The sequence below is a fragment of the Meriones unguiculatus genome, chromosome 15 (assembly GCF_030254825.1).
Source record: "Meriones unguiculatus strain TT.TT164.6M chromosome 15, Bangor_MerUng_6.1, whole genome shotgun sequence".
Taxonomy (NCBI): Eukaryota; Metazoa; Chordata; class Mammalia; order Rodentia; family Muridae; genus Meriones; species Meriones unguiculatus.
Window position 1 is genome coordinate 72,270,638 of NC_083362.1, and position 27,495 is coordinate 72,298,132.

Consider the following 27,495-nt stretch of genomic DNA (forward strand, 5'->3'; position numbering starts at 1 on the left):
GAGAAGATGGAAAGATATCCCATGCTCATGGCGTGGCAGGATTAACATAGTAAAAATGGCCATCTTACCAAAGGCAATCTACAGATTCAATGCAATTCCCATCAAAGTACCAACACAATTCTTTGCTTTGTTTTTTTTTTTTTTGTTGTTGTTGTTGTTTTGTTTTGTTTTAAGACTTTGTGAAGCTGGAAGGGAAAAGTGGTGGGGATTGAGAGGGAAAGAATTGAAGGCAAGGGAATAGGGGGTGGGTTTGATCAAAACATTATATGCAAGTATATCCTCAAACACTGAAAAAAAGAAAGTCTTAATACACATATCACAATTTTAAATGATTTTTAAGTGAACAAACAGAAACATTGACCTTTATTTGGTATGCATGTCCATGCTTTTAAATCACATATAGATCTTAGACACCAAAGACAAGATTAGCAAAATTCTAACCCCCTGCTTGCTTATACACACCTCATTTTCAGGCCCTGACAACCACTGACCTACTCTGTCATTCTAAATCTGTGCTTTTGAGAATGTTGAAAATAAAATCACACCAAACAAACTTATTTCTTAGTGTTTTACTTTCCCTTAATATTGGGTCTATATTGAAGCTAAGAACTCAGACATGGTCCAACCCCTTTCCACTGAGCTGTATTCCTGCTGCCTGTTGTTTGTTTATCATATTTTATTTTTAGAAGATTATAATTCCATCATTTTCTCTCTTTTATTTCCTCTCTCCATCTCCTCCCGTATACTCCCATATACCCCCATTCTCTTTCAAATAATGGCCTCGTTTTCTTTAATTCTTTAATTTTCTTTGTTTTCTCTAATGTATGCATGAGACATAGTTTGTACATATATAAATACAACCTGCTTTTTTCCATAAAATTTCACTTGTATGCATCTGTTTTTAAGGTTTTTAAGGATGACCATTTGGTATTGGATAACCAATTGGTGTGCTCTTCCTGAAGAGGACTATTTTTATCCCTCTCATACTTACTTGGTTGCTGGTAGTACTTTGTCTGGGATTAAGGCCCTGGGGGCTTTCCCTATCCATATTAGGGTGGCTATTGCGGTCATCCTTGTTTAGGTCATGTTTAGGCAGCCATGTTGGTGAAACTTCATGGGCGTGGCTTCTTTGACATTTCTAGAAGACCTGGTCTCACACCAAACTGCCAGTTCCTCTTGCTATTAAAACCTTTTCACTCCTTCTCCTTGAGCCTTAGGTGCAGGAGTTGTGTTGTAGATGTATCTGTTCTGTATTTTAACTAGGTGTCTCCATCTTTTACAAAGAGCAGTTTCCTTGAGGAGGAGTAAGAACTATACTTACCTGTGGGTTTAAGGATAAATTTTTCAAAAGTAATTAGGGATTATGCTGGTTTAGTAAGATGGTGATTGTAGGTTCTCCTCCAAGGTCCTGACTTCACTATCCCCAGATAGTTGGCTAGGTTTCTGTCTTGATTTCTGTCCTGTTGAGTGGGCCTTACACCCAATTAGCGAGCTATTGGTTACCATCAAGGTATGCATGCCACCACTGCACTCTTAGGGTTATCTTGCTATGATGTTCATTGTTGTGGTTTATAAGCATTGTCGCTGAGAAGGCCTGATGGGTGCTTCCCTGCTCTGGAAACTTGCACAGTGTCTTCTGGTACCGTGAAAGCTAGTCCCCAATGAGGAGGTTTTCCAGTCGTATCCAGCTCAGGTCCTTTTAGTCCTGTGTCTGAAGTGCATCGTGTCCTCAGTTTGCTATAGCATATGTGTAGGGATCACAGTACGTTCAGGAGTGGATTTTCTCCTCCACCTTGCTGAAACAGGGTCTCTTTCTTTGTTCCTGTCACATTGTCTACTCTAGGATACAGCAGCTGACCCCTGAGCTTCTGGGTAGTCTTCTTATCTCAATTCCATATCATCATAGAATTGCTGTGGTCTGGTATTTTTCTGAATGGAATTACATTATGATTGACTAGCTTAACTGTCTGGCCCCCAATTATTTTAAAATAACCTATTCTTGGATCTTGTCCCCATGTCAGAAGCCAGGTAACATTATTTGGAATACTCTGCTTCCCTGGATTGGAGAAGGTGCAGGAAAGTATCTGCAGCTGAACCTTGCAGGACCTACTCCCATATACCTGGGGACAGGCAGGCCAACGATCAGGCACTAGAAAGAACCTCACCAAAATGACCTGCCACTCTTGGAACAGAATTCTTGTTGGGAAGCTTTTTTTCTGGAAGCCACCTGCTGGCTCCCTGGCGACTTCTGTTCTCTCTCAGAGCAAGGAGATGTAAGGGTCAAGTTACAGAGAGGAAGAAAATAGTCATCACATTTTTGTCTCCCAAGCTCACATTTTTCCCTCCTTATGTGCAAAACAAACTGTTCTTTAACAGTCTATGGCAGTGGATTGTGTGTGCTAATTCTGTGTTCCATCTTTCCTAGAAAAGAATGTATCTTCACCATCGACCCATCAACTGCTCGAGACCTGGACGACGCCCTCTCCTGCAGGCCGCTCACTGACGGTAGGATGGAAATCCCCTGCTGCTCTGTGCAGTAGGCAGCCTGCACACACACGTGCTGCACACTATGTCAGACTTCCTCACGTTCTTTAGGCAGCTTAATGGGCAAGGATGGGTTTGCTTCGTTCCTGAAATTAGCTATACGAGCTAAAAGTTGAGGCCCCGCAGAGGCTCTGAAGAGGGAGAGAATGAGAAATGTCCTCTCACCAGCTGTTTGTAGGTCTTAGAAGAGGTAGCCATGAGAGCAGAAGAGCTACTTCAAGGCCTCAGATCTCCTGTTAGCTTGAATATGAGGAATAGTGGGAAGTCTCCTGTGGGTTCTACCTAAGAGAGGCTGATGTTTCCTTCAAGCTTGGCATGGAGAGGCTTCTCTCAAGACATGCACTGAGGTTGGCAGCAGGCCAACCTCATGTCCTGAGACATGACTGTCTAGGCCTGACCTGCAAAAGCCCCAAGCTTCCTTGTAGCTCTTTGTCTATTTAAAAGATTGATGGCCAGCTGTTAAGGGCCTTTTAAACATTCTTTGGGTGAAAGAAAAGTCAGGGCCACAGTCATGGGTGACTGTAGCAGCAGCTGATTGTCAACAGTCCTGTGGAAGGTGTGGAGAAAAAACAATATCACTCCCCTCCATCCCCACAGATACAGTTTTCAGGCCCTTCTGACCCTTTTCTACAGGGGTGCCTCGGTAACCACTGTTGACTTTGGTTATTCCTGGGCATTACCTTGAACTAACATGGCCTTTGATGGTATGTAAATGAGGTGTGTGCATCCTTTTGATTTCACTCTGCCACAGAGCATTGACGGCCCCCTTTCAGAGTATTCACCCCTTGTCTGGTGCAAACCTGTGTTGTGTTTCCTTCTCAGTTGCAGTGAGCAATGATGATTAGTAGGCATAAGGCAAGAAAGAGCGTGTTGCCAAACACTGTTTAGTAGGAGCTGTCTCCACCACCACCCCATCACCACCAAAATAATCCTGTGGATAAAGCTCATATGTGCTAGACAACCCTCTGTTACAGAGCTCTATCCTCAGCACAGTATTCTGTTATATGTTTCTATAATCTAAAATTAGAGCAGCTTATTTACAAGAGTCAACTTTGGCCCAATGCCTTACCTTCTGAGCAGTCTCTGCTGTGTGCAGAAGCTTGAGCGAGCCTGCTCGCTCTGCAGATCTCACTCTCCAAAGAGCCAGTGTGAACAGTGCCACAAGCAGAAGCCTGGTGATGCGGGGTCTTCCTCCCCTTGGGGTTACAGCTCTTCTCTGTTAGTGGTTGAGGACAGCTGATATGTTTATTCTCTCCAGTATAGCTGTCTGTGGCAGAAGCCTAATACCCATTTCTGTATCTCTGCTAGCCCCAAACTCTCGAACTTGTAGGGAGAGCAGGGAAGTAGCATATGTCTCTCCTCACTCTCTCTGCAGAGCCACTTCATGGCTACTATGCAAGTGTGTGGGCAAAGGTTTCGGGGAGGAAATGGGTAAAAAATACTACAAGAAAAGCAGATTAGCGGCAAATAATGTTCTTTATTTGTCAGACCACACATTGTTCAGCAGGAATTCAGCCACAGTGGGGAAAATAGGTTATCAAAAGACTGAGGGAAAAGAGGGGAAATAGGTCAGAGAAACTTTACAAGTATAGGCATACAGACCTGGACTGGAGATGGGGCCAAGGTCCACCAGGGGTGAGGTAAGACAGAGATGAGGAAGAGAAGAATCTGTGGAAACAAGTGGCAGGATTGAGAAAAAAAAGACAGGAGGCTCACCTGGATGATGGGGAACTATCCACAGGTAGAAACTGGAAAGTCAGGAAGACATGCTGGTTTCAGACAGGCTATCACATAGAATTGCTTACCTCATGATATGCACGTATATGAATTGCTGCTAACCTATTTTTGAAGGGCAAGAGAATAAATAAAACTAACAGACAATGTCATAAAACTATAATAGGAGAGCCATAAAGGAAGGTAAGCATTACCTAACAGCAGAGAGCTTCCTAAGACGATGGGAGCACAAGCGATTTTCCTCTCTGCTGTACTTTCCAAAGTTTATAATGTGGTAATAGTAGCTTTGTAATGAAAAAAAAACTTTGTAGCAAAAAATTATGAGGTGCCAGAAATCACAAGCTGCCCAGCTGTCACCCACTGCACCAGGTGATGAGACCCTCCTGTGTGCTAGGTATTTCTTCCCTTCCAGAGAGACAGTTGACATCTGTGCATTTGGTGAGGCCACAGCAAAAGGAAGAAACCAGGGAAGTCTGGGGAAAGGCCTGAGGTAGTCAGTCAAGCATTTTTATGGTGGCACTTCCACAGTTGGCCATTGTGACAGCTGGTTCTGCCAGGATCATTTATCCAGGGAGATGAAAAGTGAAAAGGCAAGTCCAGTTTGGATTGGGACAGCATTGGCTAAGTTCAAGTTACATTAGTTACCAGTTCATTGTCAATTCCAATTTAGAGGAAAAAATATTTACTGTTTTTTTTTTAAAGCAAATAATGTTTTCTCACCATATTTACATAATCTATATTTATTTAAAGAAAATATTGCATAAAAGTTGTGTTTTCGTTTGGCCCCACAGAAATCATTTGAATGCCTATTCTGTGAGAAATCAAAACTACAGACAGATGAGCCTTGCAGTGCTCACACTCCCTTTCCTAGAGTTCCAGTGTGTGCCCAGGTCTTTCCTGTCAGACAACCAATGTGTGAAGTATTAAGATTAACTAAAATGAGGAGGAAGTGTGACCCCCCCTCCTGCCAAAGCAGTGCGTCCACCACTCACCTGATCTAGGTTCACTCCTTCAGCCCCAAAACAAACCTAAGTGGAGAAACACTATCCAGCAATGTAGCTTCCTCACTTTTTCTTAAGAGAATATTTAATAAGAAGGTAGTGTATTGATAGCCCCAAATCTGAAGACAGTAAATCCCAGTATTTTATGATTGAGACAGATTGCTTGCAACACACCTCACAGGTGACCTCATGACTTCAGTGTGGGAATACCGCAGCTGTAAGCTCACCCTCTGGTTTCCTAATAACCCTTGTGGTATTCACTTTATTGAATATCCAGATTGCATTTTAACTTTTTACCTTAGGGGCAACCCAATCTGCTATAAGATTGTGTAACTCTTAGGAAATCCTCTCCTGAAAGAGTCAGAAATACTGTTATCTTTCTGCAGTTTTCCATTTGTTAGTCCCATTAATGTTCCTCAGTGCCCTGCAGCACAAATAGTGCTTCATGTGAAAACCCTTCTAAACAAGAGCAATCATTTATCTTCTGAATCACAACATCCGAGCTAAGAAACCTAAATATTCTTTCATGTCTTGTGGCTGATAAAGTGTGAACCCATTCGCCACATGGTAGAGTCTTCCTGCCTCTGTAAGAACTAGGCTGTATGGCTCCCTGGCTTGCAAGGTCTCTTAGCAAGCTCATCTGTACTGGAAAAGTTGGAATCTTGATAATAGATACCCATTTTGTTCACTTACTGTTTTTCTATAAGTTCCCTAAGTGTCAAAAGCAAACTGTCAGGCAGCACCTTTAGCTTTAGTTGATTCTGAACCCCCATAATTCTACAGTGTCTTGTTTTATAATTTGTGTTCTCTAATGTTTGCTCTGTCATTGGACATAGCAGGGTTATCCTTGACAGGACTTAGAAGAAAATGAACAGGAAAGTAAAAACAACTGCTAATGAACTTGGGTTTCTATTTGGAATTGGTTGATAGTTGCACAATTTTGTGCAAATACTGAAACCACAGAGGAAAAAAAAATGAATGGGTGAATAATGAATGAAATAAAGAATGAATGAATAAGAAAATAAGTGAAGAACTCTAAATCCAATTATTCTTGATGCTTTGTGGAAATTCAAATTTAGATTTTATATATAACTAAGCAGGGGATCTTAATAGAATGTCCATTTGGATGCCCATAGTCACATCGTTTTTGTCTCCTCTTGGCTTCTTCCATCTCTAAAGCATCAAATCCCAAACCAAAGTGCCCAGCCCTTTGCATAGGCACCTGCCTACCTGACTCATTGAAAGAAGGGCCCTCCTCCTACCCTGGCAAAAGATGGTACATGGGGCAATGGCTATCTTCCAGCCTGTAAACCTCAGAAGAGTTGTCTTCCTCTGCTCTCAGGGCACCTCTCTCCTAGTGAGGCTTCTTGACTGCCCAGCTGTCTTTATTTATTTACTTTCCTATTGCTGTGATGAAATACCCTGACAGTTTTGTGCAGAGTGGTAAATATGGATCAATTTCATTTTTCTGTATGTACACATCCAGTTAGACTCGCACCATTTATTGAAGATGCTGTCTTTTTCCATTGTATGATTTTGGCTTTTTTATTAAAAATCAGGTGTCTGTTTGTGTGTGGGTTTATTTCGGGGTCTTCAATTTGATTCCATTGATTCATGGTACTATGGCAGTACCATGCAGTTTTTATTACTGTTGCTCTGTTGTACAGCTTGAGATTAGAGATGAAGATACCTCTAGAAGATCTTTCATTATACAGGATTGTTTTAGCTACTTTGGGTTTTTTGTTTTTCCAAATGAAGTTGAGAATTGTTCTTTCAAGGTCTATAAAGAATTGTGTTGGAGTGCAGGGAATCTTATGAAAGAAGTGGGAGATAGTAAGACCTGGAGAGGACAGGAGCGCCACAAGGACAGCAACAGATCCAAAAAATCTGTGCACAGGGTTCTTTTCTGAGACTGATACCCCAGCCAAGGACCACTCGTGGAGATGGCCTGGAACCCCTGCACAGAGGTAGCCCATGGCAGTTCAGCGTCCATTGGTTTCCATAGTAATGGGAAGAGGGACTGCCTCTGACATAAACTGATTGGCCTGCTCTTTTATCACCTCCCCCGAGGGGAGAGCAGCCTTGCCAGGCCACAGAAGAAGACAATGCAGCCACTCCTGATGAGACCTGATAGATTAGGATCAGAGGGAAGGGGAGGAGGACCTCCCTTATAAGTGGACTGGGAGAGGGACATGGGTGGGGAGGAGGGAGGGTGTAACTGGGAGGAGAGGAGAGAGGGAGAAACAGGGGGGATACAAAGTGAATAAACTGTAATTAATAAAAAAATAAAATATTTTACTGTTAAAAAAAAGAATTGTGTTGGTATTTTGATAGGAATTGCATTGAATCTGTAGATTGCTTTTGGTAAATGGCCATTTTTACTATGTTAATCCTATCAATCCATGAGCACGGGAGATCTTTCCATCTTCTGATATTGTCTTCAGTTTCTTTCTTCAGAGACTTGAAATATATATATATATATATATATATATATATATATATATATAGTCTTTTATTTGCTTCGTTAGAGTTACACTAAGATACTTTATGTTTTTCCTGGCTGTTGTGAAAGGTGTTGTTTCCCTTGTCAGCCCATTGGTCTTTTGCATACAGGAGGGCTACTGTTTTTTGTTTGTTTGTTTTTTGAGTTAATTTTGTATCCAGCTACTTTGCTGAAGGTGTTTATCAGTTGTAGGAGTTCCTTGGCAGAATTAGGGTCACTCAAGTATACTATCATGTCATCTGCGACTAGTGACACCTTGACTTCTTCCTTTCCAAATTGTATCCCCTTGATCTCAAAAATTAATCACACAGAATTACTGTCCAAATGGATCAAAGACCTCTACATAAAACCAGACATACTAAATCTGTTGGGAGAAAAAGTAGGAAGAGCCTCATTGGCACAGGAGACAACTTCCTGAACAGAACACCAACAGCACAGGCTCTAAGATCAACAATTAATAAATGGGACCTCATGAAACTGAAAAACTTCTGCAAAGCAAAGGACACTGTCAACAGAACAAAATGAAACTGAAAAACTTATGCAAAGCAAAGGACACTGTCAACAGAACAAAATGAAACTGAAAAACTTATGCAAAGCAAAGGACACTGTCAACAGAACAAAATGACAGTGTACAGACTGGGAAAAGATCTTCACCAACCCTTCATCTAATAGAGGGCTAATATCCAGAATATATGAAGAACTCAAAGTAAACACCAACAAACCACATGATACAATTAAAAAATGGGGTACAGAGCTAAGCAGAGAATTCTCAATAGAGGAATAGTGAATGGTAGAGAAAAACTTAAAAATTTCTCAACATCCTTAGTCATCAGGGAAATGCAAATCAAAACTACTCTGAGATTCTATCTTACTCCCACGAGAATGGTTAATATAAAAAACTCAAGTGACAACACATGCTGGAGAGAATGTGGAGAAAGGTGAACACTTCTCCATTCCTAGTGGAAGTGCAAACTTACACAACTACTTTGGAAATTAATCTGGTGCTTTTTCAGAAAATTGGGACTAGTATTACCTCAAGATCCAGCTGTTCTACTCCTGGGCATATACCTGAAAGTGCTTCACCATACAACAAGGACATTTGCTCAACTATGTTTATTGCAGCTTTATTCATAACAGCCAGAATCTGGAAACAACCTAGATGTCCTTCAACTGAAGACTGGATACAGAAGTTGTGGTACATTCATACAATGGAATACTACTCAGCATTTAAACAAGGAAATAATTAAATTTGCAGGCAAATGGATGGAACTAGAAACAATCATCCTGAATGAGGTAACCCAGAACCAGAAACTGATGCTATGTATTCATTTATAAGTGGATATCACCTATATAATATAAGATAAACATACTAAAATCTACAGACCTAAAGAAGCTAAACAAGGAGGACCCTAGGGAGGATGCTTAATTCTCATTCAGAAGGGAAAACAGGATAGACACTGGAAATGGTAGAAGACAGGGAACCAGATGGGAATCTACCATAGATGTCCTCTGAAAGACTATGAAAGACTACCCAGCAGGGGATCAAAGCAGATGCAGAGACCCACAGCCAAACTTTAGGCAGATAGCAGGGAGTCTTATGGAAGAAGGGGGAAATGAAAGGATGCAGAGGGGACAGGACCACCACAAGGAGACCAACAAAGCCAAAATATCTGGGCCCAGCACAGCCAGCAGAGACCATGCACTGAGAGGACCTAGACCCCCTGCTCAGATGTAGCCCATTGGCAGCTCAGTCTTCATGTGGGTGTCCTAGTAAGGGGAGCAGGGCTGTCTCTTTCATAGACGCAGTTGCCTGCTCTTTGATCTCTTCCCCATGGTGAGGCGACCTTACCCTCCCACAGAGGAAGAGGACCCAGGCAGTTCTGGTGAGACTTGATAGGCTAGGGTCAAATAGTAAGGGAGGAGGGCTCCCCCTTTCAGTGGATTAGGGGAAAGGGATGTGGGGCAGGGAGAAGGAGGGAGAGTGGGACTGGGAGGAGATGAGGGAGGGGTCAACAATTGGGATATAAAGTAAAATAAAGTGTAAAAAAAATAAAATATTTTTACAAATACCCTGACAAAAGCAACTCGGGACAAAGGGTTTATCTCAGCTTACAGTTCAAGGGCACAGTGCATCATGGCAAGGATATCAGGGCAGCAGGAGCTTAAGGCAACTAGTCACCTCTCCTTTACAGTTAGGATACAGAGAGCAATGAGTGCCTTATACTTACTTAATTTCTTCTTTTAATATAGTTCAGCACCCAAGCCCAAAGAATGATACTGTCCACTTAAGCGTGTATCTTCCCACCTTAATTATTCTAATCAATACAGTCTGTAGCTAGCATTTGCTACTTTGTGGGTTCCTTTTTCTCTCTTCCCTTCTCTATCCTTATTCTACCCTTCCAATCCTCCAACACTAGGAAGGAAAGAAATAAGGACAAGGGGAAAGAGGGTGTCATTATCGTTAGACTACTTCCTGCTGCTGCTGATTAGGGGCATCAAGTTCCTTGGGGCAGGTTTGATCTTTGCAGTCAGTATATTCAATTTCTTTTTCTCGTCTCTTTTTCTATGACCACTTGGCAAACTGCAACAACAACAGCAGGAACCAGCAACCACTAACAGCACCAGCAGCAAGCAGAGGTGCAGCAGCAGCTACGAGAGCCACTCTTGGAGCTCTCGCATTTATATGCCCTCTCAAGAGTCCCCAAAATTCCAGCTGCTGTACACTTGTAGAAACTATCTACAGCACAATCACGCCCCTGCTAGAGCACAGGCAAATCATATTCAGCTGTGGTGGACAGTCTGAAGCAGCCTCATCTCCCACACCTGAAATTAAAGACATTCCCATGACATTTCTGTGTTTTTAAAGAAACCAAAAATTGTCACTACACAGTTCCTTTGAAGACATTTCCAGAGGCTAAATCATCCCTCAGTCTGGAGGCTTGTCTATGCAGTGATTCCAAGTCCTGTCAAACTGAAAATTAGCACTAACCATCGTAAACTTCCCATTCCAGTCTCTTACCAGGAATGCCTAGGAAGCCCACAGCAGTCAGAAGCCAGCATCGAAGAAGCAGTTCCTGGGAGGTATTCATTCCTTACCTCAGCAACTTCCCCGTGTTATGAGTGACACTTGCCAGGAGTTTCTTGTCATAGCTGATCACCTCTAGAGGCATAGGGGAAGTAGGAACTGGTGAGACCTTGACCCTGTGTGCAAGGCATAGGCTAGAGAACCTGATGCACAGACTTGGTGGTGGCAGTTTTAAAAAGTCACGGGCTGAGTTCATGTCTGGATCTGCCACCAGGAAGAAAAGAATGAAGTCCTGGAACTTCTTCATGAGAAGATGCTCAGCACAGCCCCCCAAGGCCAGGCCAGATCTCTTCCCTCACTGCAAATGTAAGGATCCTATAAATAGTGTTCTTCAGGTAGTGTCCTTCATTGTTGAGCCTGTCCCAATCCTGCCACAACTCAGGAATCTGCGTTCCCTCCATTGAGACACATAAAGGAGCAGGCTGTGGTGCCACCACTATTGCCTGTCTGTCCTTCCTACATACTTGACAGAGCTTCGGGAAGCCTCACAAGCTGGCTTGTCCTCACTCATCATTTGTCTTTGTCAATCCAAAGGGACCTGCTTGCTCTTGGTTCTTTAGTGGGGACTGCTGGGCTTTCCTCATTGCCCACCCTGTGTGCCCACAGAGAGCTGTAGGACAGCTTCCCTCTAAGCTTGTTTCTACTCTGTCCTCTGCTGTCATAAAGACATTGTCTACCATATAAACTACTGTTAAAACAAACAAACAAACAAAAAACCTGGAATCACATTGGCTACCCTAACCCTAATGGAAACTGTAACCCTAACCTTTTGTCAGTGAGAATGTGCAGAAACCTTGTAGCTGTTAGGAAGCTGATCATTCTGCAATCTCATTTATCTCCAGTATCTACTTTGAAATTGTTGTATATACTCCAACTAACTGTTTGTGTTTAAATTGTATATCTTTGTCCATCCTTCCTTCACCCTCTTTAAAAAAAAATGTGTTGGATTTTATGAGGAAATGGTGGACAGTTGAGGGTTTGAGTGTCATATTCCCCTGTGACCCATGCAACCACTTTTAAAACATTTCTTTACATTTAAATGGGGTAATCTTTATTTTGTTTATTATTTCTAATGCTGTTGCCCAATTAGAGGAATAGATAGGAGGAAATTCAGGTGATAAAGTGGATCTTTGGGCAAGTTTTAAAAAACTTCTCTTTTGATACCATAATTGCTTAAAAAGTTTTTTATAGATAGAAGGCTTTCCTTTTGTTTGACTGTTTTCACAATAAACTAGTCTGTCAAGTTATCAACATCAAGCAACACGAAATTCCTTAGTATACAAGTGTATCAGAAGTCTGTCTACTTATACTTTCATATGCATTTTAAGACCTAAATTTGGGACTTATTTAAAAGAAAGGTGTCTTGGTGGCTATAGATATGGCTCAGAGTAAAGAGCATCCCCTCTTGCAGAGGACCCAGGGTCAGTTCCCAGTCGCCATGGCAGACAGCTTTCCAGTGCTTCTCACACCAGCTCAAGAGGAGCTGCTTGCACAGGCACACGTGCTCACTTGCACATACCCACACAGAGACATGTACATGTACAATTAAAAATACAACGAATCTTTTCTAAAAGATATCTTAAAGTTTATTTTTGAAAATAGTTACCACAAAAGTAGCTGTGTAAATCATCGTGATACATATACAAGAAAAATGTAGACGCTCTTAGAGATACATTTGAAGATCAGAGTGGGCGTAATACATACACATTCAGTTTGCTTCCTCTTTGAGGAGAATGAGGAGTAATCACCTTACACTGCCACTTAGACTCTGATAGCTCATACTTGGGTAGATCGAACAGTTTTTAATGCAGAAAGCATTACTGCACATAAAGACTCACTAAATTATGATCACAAAGGGCCACTTCAAGAAAATATGATAATACTAAACACACGTTCACAAATAATTGGCTTCAAAATACATAAAACAAAACTTAACAGAAATACAAAGATGAGCTGATAATTTTTTTATTGCTATGGGTTAATTTCACATACCTTTCTCAAGAAATGATACTTTAAATAGACCAGAAGTTTGGTAAAATTACAGAAAAAGTAAGCCACACAGCTAATATCTTCTCTAATAAACTTATCTAATATACAGCATTTACCATTAGAGAATGTATATTATGTTTCTTAAATATAAGATGTAGTTATTATTTTCTATGCAAAGTACAGTGATTTTTAAATCTTTTAAAAATAAGTATTCCTGAAAATAAAATACAAATGGGAAATTTAGCCATTAGATTTGCCCTTTTTAGTTTATTCTAGCTTTGCACAAAAACAAAAGGCCCTTGAAGTGTTACTGAACTGAATCATACTCATATAGCTCTGACACGGGTCAGGCTCCTCTGCTAGGACTTTGGCTGGTGTCAGCTCAGTGACGATCGTGTTACATCACCGCTGTGGCCACCACCACACACTGTATCACAAGAAGCTGACAGTTCTGCTGGACTCTGAGCCCCTCATGCCCCAGCCCAACCCTTGGAAGCAAAGGCTGTGCTCTGCCGTGTAGCTTTGTCCATGCTGTAATAAATCAATGCCTAGGCCTCATCTTTCTATAGGAAATGGTTAGTTATTTGATAAATAGTTAGAACATCACTAGAAATCCACTTTATGAGTTTGTCTCCAAACACCTTGCATAGGAACTACACAAGAAGTTCCTTTGAATTTGGTCCCCAAATTCATTTAACAGTTTGGAAACTTAAAATCTTTTTCAAAAAGAAGAAATGGAAAACCCTAATCCTAGGACATTGTAGTAACAAAAATAGGATATACAAACATACGAAAAATGCTCACAAAAGGCACAAATGATGAAAAGAATAATTTTAAAGATAAAAACAGAGTTAGTTGATACCCGTCTTTGTTTTGTGAGCACTATAACAACTAAGATGAATTTAAGCCTGAATTCATTAACTACTCTGTGACCAGAAATTAAAAGAACAACAAAACATAACATAATCTGTCCTGCCAGTAATTGAGGTATTGTTTCAAAAGATTAAAATTTGTCTGTTACAGCCCCTACCAAAGCAATAGAATCTTGCCATCTCCTACCTCCCTGTTTAAACCGAGGGTTGTGTCAACTGGCATAGACTTTCCTTGTTTAACGTACTTATTATGTCCATGTGGCAAACTAGGTTCTCCCTTTTATTACAAAGCTCTCCTACAGAAAGCTGGCTGTAGCCATGATGCACACTTTGGGTCCTCTTGCAAGTACTGGGGCCACCAGAACAAAGACAGCCAGTGGCTTCATGAGGGTTCAGGTACAGAAAGGAGGAGTAGCCAAGGCCTGGATGAGTGAGTAGCTCAGCGTGCACGGCAGCTCTGTCAGAAGCTGCTGGCACCTACGTTATCCCTCAGCACGCAGGAAATAGTACAAGTATTGATTTTTTTAAAGAAAATTAAACCATCAAACATTTAAAAAACATCAGTGTCATATAATCAGATGCTTAGACTATAATTAAATTATTAATTGCAAAAAGTGTGTTAAGAAAAATTTAACAGTAGCAACAACAAAAAACAGTTGGAAATTTTAGATACATTTCTTATAATAGTTGCCAAATCAACAAAAATTAAGATTTAACTATAGCATGTTTCCTTCTCCTTCCCCTTTCCACAAAGATCAACCAGATGAATGGCACAATTGAGAGTAGACTTGATGTGGTTCTCTAATGTTCCCTGGAGCATCTAAGTTACCTAGCTCTTTGTGACTGTTCATTCCATCAGGGCTTTCTACACACAGAGCTCCAAGTGTTTCCTCGTTCAGGTTCTGGGGTTTCCACTTGTGTTACTTTTCTGAAACTGGGCAAGTGCCACTTAACTCTGGAGTAAGCCCAGGGTTGTTTAGAAGCTGTCACTACAAGGGACTCCATCACAGAAAAAGGAGTGGCTTTCTTGAACAGAGGAAACCTAGATACCCAAAATACCCAAAAACCATCTGGGAAGAAAGGTGTGCAGAGAGCTGGTTTTCTGGAGACATTTTCTTCTGCTTGCTGACTTCAGTTGCTGACAGTTCTTGTTAGCACTTTGCCTCAAGGGTGGCCCCATAAGCTTTGTTCAGTACCTCAAGCACAGCTGGAGACAGTTAGAGAAGGCTTGCTGTCCCCAGCATTCGAATCTAGGTTCAGTTGGAACTCCTCGTGCTCCCACACTGTGAGTACCCACAGCTTGATATCTGCCCCTTAATAGTCTAGACCTAAGAGCATCTGAAGAGACCTTAGGTGACTTTTGTGAAAAATCTGTCTCAGGACTTGACCCCTCCTGGGAAGAGTATCACTAGGAAGGCCCATTCCTTTTGGAGAAGAATGTTCCTGTGCCTGTGCCTGCTCTACAAACCACAATAAATGAATTATCTTGTTAGCGCACTGCCTTGGCAGTATAAGACAAGCAGGTCATCTGGTTGTACTGTGTGGTAAAAGACTGGGTCTCCAGCATCCTCTGCTACATCAGCAGCTTGAAAGAAACCACATTCCCTGTGCTCCTACCTCCATGAACAGTATTTTACCAGTATTTTACACTGGAAACTACACCCAGTGTCCCCTCACAAGCTGTTGTCACATAGTTTGCAGAATGGGGAATCAAGCTTTCCAGTTAGTCTTTAGTATCTCAGCACTACTATGTGGACTGACCTTATACTGCCTGCAAGGGAGGCTTACTGGGGCCAAATATTTGTGTATCTCAGCCTCTGCATTGTCATATTCTTGTCTAGCAGCTCATCCAACACAGATTTAAAGGATACTTTTAAAAGTTGAATCCACACTGAACATGTAAACTTTCTCTTATCACTGTTCTCTAAACAATACAACCAAATAACTATTTACAAAGCATTTCTAGCACATTAGGTTTTGTAAGCACCCTGAAAAGATTTTAAAGGAGGACATGTCCACATTGTATGCAGATCCATCAGTACTTTATATATGTGTTCAAATAGTGCAGTGCCTTATGAATGAAACTTGAACATCCATTCCGCAGCGAGTTCTGGGAGAGGGCCATAGTCTCAAGCCCTTCAAAGGCAGTGTGGTTGCATGCTGGCTGTCTTAGTAGCTGACCATTGCTCCTGACTTTTCTTCACCTAGAGTTCTCTTTTTTCTTGACTTTTTAGCTATTGGCCTTGTCATAATTCTCCCATATGGCCTTCCAGGCCCTTTGACATTTGCATATCAGGCAGAATGCCTGATCTGAACCCTCCATAATACCTTAGCCCACAGGCTAGTCTTCTCTCAGGTCCATCCACTTTAACAAAGTGAGTCCTAAAATGCTATGGGATGCTTGTCTTAAAAATTGAACACTGTGTAACTCACACTTAATTAGGAAAGTTTAATCTGTCATCTGTTGAAAATGTGCCATATGCACAGGGGCCCTTAGAGGGGGCTCATAGAGAGACTGTTTCTCCAACCAAGGACCATGTATGGATATAACCTAGAACCCCTGCTCAGATGTAGTCCATGGTAGGTAGCTCAGTAACCAAGTGGGTTTTCCTAGTAAGGGGAACAGGGACTATTTCTGACATGAACTCAACAACTGGCTCCTTTCCCTCCCCTCCTCCCGAGGGAGGAACAGTCTTGCTAGGCCACAGAGGAGGACATGACAGCCAGTCCTGAAGATACCTGATAAGCTAGGGTCAGATGGAAGGGGAGCAGGACCTCCCCTAGCAGTGGACTTGGAAAGGGGCAGGAAGGAGATGAAGGAGGGAGGGTAGGATTGGGAGGGAATGAAGGAGAGGGCTACGGCTGGGATACAAAGTAAATAACCTGTGATTAATATTAAAAAATAAAAATTATTAAAAATAAATAAATAAATGAACAACAAAAAGAGAAAATGTGCCATATGTATCTTAAAAAAAATAAGACCTACACTTACCATTTAATTTCACCAAAAACTATGTATAAAATCTGTTCTTTGTGTTGAGAAGGCAACTTTATTCACTCTTCAATAGGTTTGGAAGAGAAAATTTCCACTTGAGGGCAATTTTCCACTCAGATACACTTCTGGACTTTGTCTCTGACATCTTCATGATGCGCTGTGCTTTCAATGCTGTTCCTCCTACGTCTCTTCCATGGGCAGTCATTTCTAATTCCAGTTTTGAAACACTGATTTTTTTTTTTTCTCTTGAAGTCTCTTATGTCAGAGGGCATTGTGACCTCAGGCAAATCACAGGCAACTCAAGTACTTGATCACAGACAAGCCTTATTTTGGTAGCAGGGCCCTTGATGAATCTGGGAGGAGCAACGGAAAATTCTGTAGGTCCGTCAGCTCAGAAGGAAGTGCATGTCTTCTCTGTTCATCTGGGGCACCAGTGACTGAACAACTCTGTCCTTGATGGATGATCATTTTTTACTTAATTGTACCTTGACTCAAAATATCCAAATAACTGAATAGCCACGCAAGGGCTCTGGCATGAAAGTGGGCTTCTGGGATACATGCCAATGCACTCCCGTTTGAGGAGAGGATATAAGTGGAAAGATTAAGTGGAGAGACAGCTCCACCCCTCTAAGTCTTATTCCTATGTTCCATTCAAATCTTGCTAGCTTGATTTCTGTGGGGTCCGGGCTTTGGAAATTCTCTTTTTTTCATGGATGTCTCAGTGCACCTTGTTAAACCAAATTTGGACCCTGGCCTGTTCATCTGCTTCCAGCTCTGCTGATTGGTTCCAGTTTCCTTGATCATTAAAGCCAACATAATCTGGCATCCACTAGTCAGGCATCCTCAAGCATCTGGCACCAAGGTAAACCTGCAAGCCAGTGGGGAGGCCCAGTGACCCAACACTTCCATTGCATGGTAAGAGACTGTTGCGGGGCACCAAAATGAGCACTGTAATCGGAGCAGAAGAATGGACTGCCCACCTTGCCTTCCCCTCTCCTGCCTGGGGAAGGGTAGGCATGCCTGTGAGTCCCTGAAATTCTTTCCTCAGTAATAAAATAGTGGTTTAAACCAGACATTGTTGCAAGTTTCTACCAGTTGCAAAATGCAAAGTATATGAAAAACTAAAAGAAGTAAGCCCCCTTTATATCAGTTGTTGCAAAAGTACAATTTAACTGTGCTAGCAGTAGCACGTTCTACTGATGCTTTCTACAAAACTACAAGCACTGTAGTGTATGCCTGTAATTCCAGTACTCAGGAGATGGAGGAAAGAGGATTGGGAGCTTGGAGGCCAGCCTAGATTACCTATGCAATCTGTCTCAAAACAAACAAACAACAACAGTAGCAACAACAATAAGATGGACATCTGATAAAGGCACTTGCTGCCCAGCTTGATGAACTGAGTTCAGTTCTCAGAACCCACATATGATGGAAGGAAACCACTTCCTGCAAATTGCCCTTTAACCTACATAGTTGTGCCATGAGCACAAAAGTGCACGTCTACACAATAAATAAAATAGCTACTATAACAAAATGGGAAAGAATGGAGTTCCTGTTCCAAGGGAGAAGGTTAGCTCTCTGAACCCCACATTCTCTAATCTCGGAAACAAGGATAGTAATAGCTAACTCAGAATTGTGGGAAATAACCTAGAACTGTGCCATACATACAAACAGTAAGTGTTTGAATATAATGAATATTAATACAAAAGTAGAAAGATTAAACTTAGCCTGGAATTATACTCAGAGTTGTTCTACATAAACAAATGTGCAGCTGCCATTCAGAAGCTGAGATGTGAGCAGAATAGAAACTCCCCAAGCACCTACATGTGCAGTCACCTGGTCTTCAGCTCAGCTGTCACTGCAGTGTAGTGACAAGAAGATTTTATTGGTAAGTAGTACCAGATAAAGTAAGTGGTCTATTTAGGAGAAGAGTGGGTTTTGATCCCTGCTTTACACTATACATAAAAATGAACTCCATGAGACTCATAGATCTACACAGGAGAGGTAAATCACCGGTACATCAAGAAGATGGCAGAATAATAATCTCACAGCCCTAGCAGAGACAAAGATTTCTTAAACCAAACATGAAAGGCATGATCCTTAAAAGATTAGGTCTGTTGTGGTAGTGCATGCCTTTAATCCCCGATCTGGGAGGCAGAGGCAGACAGGTCCCTAGAAAACCCTGTTTAAAAAAAAAAAAAAAAAAAAAAAAGAGTTAAGAAAAGATTTACCTTTTCTGAACTGCCTATTGCTGTGATAAAATACCATCACACAGGTAACTTATAGAAGGAAGGGTTTGTTTGGCATGTGCAAACACATACACCCATACACAGAGCAGTTGAAATGCTATTCTTGTAGCAGATTTACATATTTTGCACATATAAATTATGAGTATAATTTTGTTTTGTGTACTCCTGTAAAGTCAGAAAATGGCTTCTACTCATGCTAAGAAATGAATGAATGGATGAAATTGAAAAAGAGCTATTTACCATCACTAGAAAGAGCCCCACCAAAAGTATCTCTGTAATGAGAAAAGACCCTTCTAAGTTTTTATCACTAATGTATAAGGTGAGGAGCTTTTGCCTCTCAGAATTTAAAGTGATAAAGAAAATTTTAATTCCAAGTGAAAGACAGATTTATACTGAATTAAGTAGTGGATAATTATATTTAATACATAGTGCCTAGATATTTAAAGATAGACATTCTTTGAAATATATAAAATTATATATCTTTTAAATTTTGATTTTAGAAACTAATAATTATATCTTGTTAATAGGAGAAAAAAAAAATCACAGATGGCTGAGTGTGGCGGAGCATGCCTGTAATCCCAAGCCCTTTTGAGGCTGAGGTAGGAGGACCAGGAATTCCAGGCCAGACTCTGCTACATAGTGGGTTGAATTTGAGGCCAGCTTGGGTTATGTGAGACCTTGTGTCATAAACAACAGCACAAGTAAAGGTGTGCAGAGAGATAAAAAATGGAGGGAAAGAAGGAAGAATGAAGGAAGGATGAATCAATCCATAAACAAGCATGAAGATGTGCTAAAATTCTGTAGTCAGACATATATGTAGGCGTGTTGAGCTCCGGAGGAGAGCTATCAGCAGGGATCATACAGTGCCCACTGCACCTCACAGTAGAGGAAGACTAGGACTCTTGGACAGCCACACACAGGCACTCGGGAGCATTTGAAAATGCTCGGAATGAGTGCATAAGCTTATGCACACTGGAGCCCCATTTCTGGCTTGAATCGTTTTTCCTGCTTAGAAAGGGTATGCCCAGTGCCTGAGGTCACCTTTATAGAGCCTGCTGGCAAAGAGTTTTAGCTGCCACCGTCCACCAAGAGAATTATCAAGGATGCTGGCACCCATTTCATGGCCTCCTGCTGGCTTGCAGTGAGCAACTGGGAGTGGATGCAGTATTTTGTCCGTGCATTTAAAAAGTGATCTGAAACTTAAACAAGAGAGACATTTATCATTGAAAAATTAGAATATACTTTGAAGCACGAAGAAGTTCACAGTCCTGACACTCAGCAGACACTCATCTTCATATATATCTCTCTCCAGGCACTTTTAAGCCTGGTTTCCAGTTTTTATTTTGTTCTTCATAATGCCTCTGAAAACAAATATAGATGTGAACCACAAAGTCAGGAATAATTTCATTTTTCCAAGGTCCAGAAGTCATTACTGGGGACATTGTCATTCTGCTCCAGACTATACCCATCTTTTGTCTCTTTGGCTTCTCTTTTAAAACTTGTACCTAGTTTTTCTTAACTGTATTTTGTCCTACTCCATTTTTTTTAACCTTTCCTTGGCTTCAGCCCTGCAGGTTTTGGGGGTGGGGTGGGGTGGAGAGTTTTGAACATGCATAAGAGCTAGCCAACAGTACAGTATAATAAAACTACTTGTTGCTTCTGCAACCCTTAAGCCATGGCCAATCTCCCTCCCTTCTACCCTAGCCACCCACCCTGCCCTAGCTTTTGTTGCTTTTACTCTCTGAGTTGTAACCACCTCCCAGGGTCCTTCCCAGCTCCTGAGCTTCACTGTCTTGGCACTGAGGAAGGATCAGATGTGTGTGCTCAGTGCTCTCTCCCTGGCCTGACCGGCTGACCCAGGCTTTCCCCACTCACTTTGGAGAAGCCTGGAAATTCCCGGACATCGCCTGTGCCAGCCTCACATGTTCAGCTCCTCGTTCTCCTTCCTGTTAATGAAGGGGCCATTGCTCAAATCACTTGGAAGGGGAAAAGTGGAATTTACTACCTGGGTGTTCCTCTTCCATGCTGTTCGTATAAATTTAAACTGAGATTCCTGAGAATTAGATTGAACATGACAAAAATTGCTGTGTGGGCAGTTTTGTTGAGTGCTTGCAGATTGATATAGCCCTTTGTAACAATGAAGGGAAAGGTTTTTTAAGCTGCCTAGTTCCCGAAGGTGAGCTCACCAGTTAAGGAGTTTGTAACTAGAGGTCCTCTTTAACCCTTTGATGGGTAGCTAAAAGAAAAAAGAAAAAAGAACGAAAGAAAGAAAATCTACAAACTCTTCCAGACCTGGCCTTGAGGGGCACCTGAGCAGCCGTGCCAGGCAACATCCTCCTCCTGCTCACAGACCTTGCATTACATTCAGATTTATGTGTCCTGGAATTTTTCATTACTTCAACTCCTTCTAAGTTTAAGAAATAGCCTCAAATCCTCACCACGTCACGGCCATGGAGTGCTGCCATGGCATGCCATCCCGGTGGTCAACTTTTGTGTGAGGAGATTACATAACGAAATACCGCACAGAACTGGAATTCATCAGTTTGAATTGTCCTTCTTACCTAGCAACTCCATCAGTGTTTCCACCAAAGTCAGCGGGACTTTGCTTGTCCCGGCTAAAAGGGAGTTTATTGTGTGGCCACAAGGTGATATGAGCCCAATTGTTTTTCAGATGTTTAGTCTATCTCAACACTTCAGAAGAACCAAGCAAGGCCAGGGCTGCATGAGTTACCCGAAGGGAAGCCCTTTCTGCTGCCTGCGTTCTCTCAGCCCCTTTGGTCAGCTTATCATTTCTGAGCTCTTAAACCAGATCTCTCTCTTACGGCTTATAGGTTGGAAACACTGGCCATCAGGTCAAGAGGGTAATCCCCAAGAACAGTATATTCCATCACAGGTTGGGTGGGAGCCCGTCTGAGTCCTGCATCTACTGCTGGGGGAAAGGGAGTTCTTAGGTGATGCTTGCGTTCATCCTCTGCTTGTGCTTGCGGCACAGACAGCTCACAAACAGCTCATTTCATTGCCTGGCAACACCATGCTTAAGGGATCAAGACCTTCCTTGGGGTTACTGTTTGCAGTTTATTATTATCATAAACTCCAACAATAGACCCATGATATGCAGAATGAGGCCAGCAGCTAAATGAGAGTATAAACCTGGTATACTCAGGTAAAGTCTGTTTGTCTCTTACCATTCTCCAGTGGCTTCCCATCTCTGTTGAAATGAAATACACGTTTCATCCAGATCCAGCATTCCTATCATTAGGCCTGTCTACTTCACTGGGTTTCTCCTTGCTATCTTCTCCTTCCTCCCTGCCTTCTCTTTGTTTCTTAGCCTCCCCAAGCTTGTCCTGCCCCTAGCCCTTTGTTCTGGATGTGCCCTGCCAGTGATCATTTGACATGGTCCATGGTCCATTCTACCTTGCAGGCTTTGGTGTATTTTTCAGAGAGAGGCCATCATAACTAAACTTAGGAGACATGCCAAGCATTCTCTTCCATGTTGTTACTTTAGCCAGTGTCTACTGTCTTAAGTAGATTTCGTAATCTTGTTATTTACTCAGTTGTGGTTATTCTCTCTTCACTAGAATACAAGCTGCACACAAAGGACTTTGCCTGTCCTTCTATATGACCATGTCCTAGCCCCTGAAAAACTATTTGATATGTGCATGGTAGGAGCTTTACTGGCATTTGTCCGATGGCTGGATGAGTGGTGGTGGTTGTCAAGAACATGTGGGAAAGTGTTAGGATTATGAGATCATTCAAAAATCAAGCTATGTGGTGTCTCGCCTGCAGGATATGAGCTCCACAAGCTCCATGCTGCTGGCAGCAGACACAGCTGATGCTACCCTCTGCCCAACCCTGTACCACTCTTTCTCTTAGACAGATTTTTATCCCCTAAGGATATGGGCTTGTTCTGTGCAAGTTCTAATACCTTTAAGCTGGAACAAGAGCAGCAAATAAAAATTGTAGGGAAATGTGTTTTGGCTTTGAAAGAGAAGGGTGGAATACATAGTTGCCATTTTTATCTGAGAATGAAGCAGACTGCCCTGGGAAGTCACCTAAGGATGGAGACTTGGACTGGATATCCTCTGTGCAAGCCACCAAGGGACACCTGGTTCTGCACGGGCAGTTAGACCAGCCATTGTTCACAGCCCTGTCTGCCCTAGGACCTTTTTTCTTTTTTCTTTTTTTATTATTATCATTTATTACATTTATTATTCAATTTGTATCCCAGCTATGGGCCCCTTCCTCATCTCCTCCCAATCCCACCCTCCCTCCCTCTTCTCCCCCTATGCCCCTCCCCTAGTCCACTGATAGGGGAGGATGTCCTCCCCTTCTATCTGACCCTAGCCTATCAGGTCTCATCAGGACTGGTTGCATTGTCTTCCTCTGTGGCCTGGGAAGGCTGCACCCCACAGGGGAAGGTGATCAGCCTGTCATTGAGTTGTTGCCAGAGAAAGTCCCTTTTCCCCTTACTCGGGTCCCCACTTGGATACTGAGTCCATGAGCTACATCTGAACCAGGATTTTAGGTCCTGTCCATGCATTGTCCTTGGTTGGGGTATTAGTCTCTGCAGAAGCCCCAGGGCTCAGTTTTTATGACTCTGTTGGTCTCCTTTTGGAGCTCCTATCCCCTCCAGGTCTTTTTATCTCCCCATTTTTGTAAGATTAACTGCACTCTGCCCAAAGTTTGGCCATGAGTCTCAGCCTCTGCTTTTTTGCTTCCCTGCTCATTCAGTTGATGTGAAACACTGGCTATACATCAAGCCTTTTCTTTGTCCTTCAAGCTGGTTACAGGATAGGAAAGTAGCTGATAGTGAGCATGTGGTAACTGATATTGGGAGAGGAGTAATAAAGTGTAGGAAGGCACACAAGGGGATGATAGTGCAGCTTGGCCCAGGTCATTAGAACAGTCCTGCCAGAGAAAGCCCTCTCTTACCCTTAGATGGATGTGAGGGACAACTGGAGCTGTAGGAATAGGTGGGGAGGAGCATACATGCACACACATATACATATGCACATATACACATGTATATACACATGTGGGTGGAGAGAGAAGAAAAGAGAGAGAAGGAGGGAAGAAGGAAGGGAGTGAGAGAAAGAGAGAGGGAGGAATAGCTGGAGTTCCAGGCTTGGGAGAGACAGGCATGAAGAGGAGCTTCATTGGTTTCAAATTAGTTGCCATGTAGTGACAAGACAGTATACTGAGAGGAGTGCAAGAGTCAAAGCCGCAGGACTCCAGAGAGTGATAGGCAGGCCTGTATTTTTTTTCACACACTATCTTCTATGTCAAATACCAGGGAGCAATGAGGAACTTGGAAGGTCTTCCTTAAAGAAAATGCTGGTCATTCTAGTAAAGTGGGGATAGGTAGGGAGGAGGTCTGGGCAGACTGGAGAAGTTCAGAACGTAGAGTACAATATGACTGGGTCAGCAGAGACCTGAGTAGGTCCTGGATTTAGTTGTTCCATGAAGGTGACTTTGTTGCTTTATGTGGGCAGTGGTGGGTGGGTGGTAAGGTAGATGGGTGGTGGTGGTAGTGGTGGTGGTGGTGGTGGTGGTGGTGGTGGTGGTGGTGGTGGTGGTGGTGATGGTGAATCCGATTTCTGGATCAGGAACAGGAAATGGATTGGCTATGGAGGAGTCATGTGAGGTGCCTTTGAGACAGCTAAATAGCACTTACTAGTAGACTTGTTCAACCTGAACTCAGAGGTGTCTGGTTAGGTGGAAAGACTAAAGCCCAGAAACGAATAGACTGAACAGTGCAGGGAAAGCAGGCTTGGCAGAGAAGTTAGCTTGGCAAAGCTCTGAGGCATGACACAAACACATGGATGGGACAAGCAGAGAAAGAGTGAGAAGGAAAAGTCCCCAGGATTGAGACACTATTGTAATCTCAGGATTGAGTGGCATGGTTCTCTAGTGATCCAGACAGCACATGCCTCTCTTCTGGCTGCCACAACAAAGTACTTTGAGGCTCATGCACGATAGTAACTTGTTTCTTACAGTTCTAGACACTAGGAAGGTCAAGATCAAGGCGCTGACAGCCCTGCGTCTGGTGAGAGCCCACTTCCTAGTTCATAGAGAGCATCATTTTGCTGTGTTTGCATAGTGGAAGGGACAAGGGCTGTTTTGGATACTGTTGGAGGGTTTGGGGGGGGTATTTTTCTTTCAAGCGTGGAACCTACAGCTTTGAGCTTTCCAAGCAAGGACACTAGCACTGAGATACCTTCTCAGACTCTGAGATCTCTTTTATGAGGACTCTAATCTTGTTGGTGTGGGCTCTGACCTTATGGCCGGATCATGTCCCAAAGGCCCCATCTTCTGACTGTGTCCACAGGGGATTGGGGTTTAATACGTGAATTTGGAGAGGACACGAATACCCAGTTTATTGCATCATGTGCTGTAGTTTTCTGTGAGGAGTGTTTTGTTGGAGCTAGGAAGGGCCTGTGTCACCAAGGCCCATTCTCAGTAGTGGTACAAGCACTCTCAGGTGACCCGGGTCTGGAAGGGCCTACTTTTGCCCTGGCTAAGGGAAGACTGCCAAAGCCTTCATCTCACCAACTCTGCCTAGGCGGTTCTCGGTGCTGGCCAGGCCTCTGGTAGTTGAGACAAGCAGTCTGCTTCCAGCCAAAGATGACTGTCAGCTACAGATTTAAAAAGGGACTGCTGGGGTTTCCAGGACTTATTCTTCTAATTAAAGAGAACTGGAGTTAATGGCTTAGTGGTTGTTCCAGAATCAGGCCCTGCTACAAGTGGTTAAGGAGCTTGGCAGTAAGAACCAAAAGAGCCTTCAGGGACAGGGGTGTGGCTGTGAACAAGGCTAGGAAAAGGACTTCTGAATCCAAAGCTAAGAATGTGGCTTCCCTTGAGTCATGAATGATAGGGAGGGTTTTTGAGCTGGGGCCCATTGAGACAGAAAATTAGGTTGTTTCATCTTGTCCTGGAAGTGACTGTGGGTGGGGGTTGTGAATGTTGGGGGTTGGGGGGATAAAAGGAACAAAAGCTCAGAAGGCAAGCTAGCTTAGAATTGGGGTTTATCACATCCTGGCTGGGCTGTGTTGGACCAGTGATTTGCAGCCTCCCCTAGCCTCAGGTGATTTATCCTTGCAATCTGTTGGGTGTGGTTTTGTCAATGTTTAGATTGTACTCAGAAGCCTTGGCACAGAGATATATTTTAAAAGTGGTTATTCCTGCTATTCTGATTAGCGTTATAAGGGACAGGATTGGACCTAGGGCTTTGTGCATGATGGGCAAGTGATATATCTTTGAGACTCATCTCTCAGCCCTGATTAGCATTTCTATTGAACATCATTGTCAATATTATGTTCATGTAGTTGTCATAGATTACAAAACACTTTGTTATTTTCCCATCAGGTACACTTTGACTCACTGCCATATGCTTTTCCCTGTGTCACATCAGTGTATCTACTAATTTCATTCGGCCCCGTCCTCCTTAAAAGTGGGAATTTCTTGAATGGACGCCTAACGCTGGCATCAACCAGAGTCTTCATTCATTCTGTGTATCATGGGTTTATGCAAGAATGAGAAAGATAGCTCAGCAATTAAGAGCACATGTGTTCTTTCAAAACTCGGACAGATTACAACCTCACCTTGAGGACGGCCCCACCCCTGAGGATATGACAAGGACACTGTCAAGAAATGGTTGCACCATCTGGGGAACTGGATTTGAAGGAAGGGCTGGTTTCTAAGCCCTATCTCTAGTCTTTTAGTATTTTACAGGAGTAAAGAGGTTTGATATTCTTCTCAGTTCTTTCAAAGGAATGTTTGTATTCCTCTGAGTTTTGCAGCCGCTGTACAAAGTGGGACAGACATAAATGGCCTTGGGGAAATCTTTCTCTCTGTTTTCACTGCTCCTCAAAACTCATGGGCGTCCCCTTTGCCCCAGTAGATAAAAAAAAAACAAAAACAAAAAACTGTTTTTTAGGAATAGTTTTATATTCTTTTGATAGACATTAAGAGGGAGCGTTTAAAACACAACACTAGTCCTCAATGTCTGACAGCAGCACTATTGGGCCTTTTGTAGGTACATTATTTTCTTCCATAGAATAAAAACTTCAGTGCCACTGTCTCCAGAGTTCTGCAAGTTCACATTATGAAAATATATGTAATAAAATATTTATTTAGGGTTTTCATAAAAAATGTTCAAAGTAGACAATAAGAGAGTATCTTTTGCTGGGTTGAGAGGCTCTGCAGGGAATTCAGAATGAAATTCAAGTCCCTCAAATATATTTTGGTTGGCCTCCACCATGTTTTATCTCCTGCAATGAACTCTTTGTCAGTTTGTCAATTTTCACTAAGTTCAGAAAGTTCATGTATAGTAACAAAGAGTCCAAGTTTAAAATTATGGTTTATATCATGATGTAATAGTCATCTCTCTTTTCCTTTAGTCAATATTTACCTGTGAGACCCATATATTATATCCTGATTTCAAAAGAAGACCCTTTATTTTACCTTCTTCAAGTGTTAGTTTTAAATACTTAAAATGTCAGAATTTAGAAGCTAAGCCATCCGAGA

General features: G+C 42.3%; 1 protein-coding gene across 4 annotated transcripts in view; it reads left to right on the plus strand.

Moving 5' to 3' along the window:
* Dis3l2 (DIS3 like 3'-5' exoribonuclease 2) overlaps positions 1 to 27,495 on the plus strand; it is a 317,733-nt gene that overhangs the window by 200,336 nt on the left and 89,902 nt on the right. For all 4 annotated transcript variants that reach the window (XM_060368782.1, XM_021657963.2, XM_060368783.1 and 1 more), the window contains one exon: positions 2,426 to 2,505. In XM_060368782.1, coding sequence (XP_060224765.1) covers positions 2,426 to 2,505 — 80 coding nt within the window. The remainder of the gene's footprint in view (positions 1 to 2,425; positions 2,506 to 27,495) is intronic.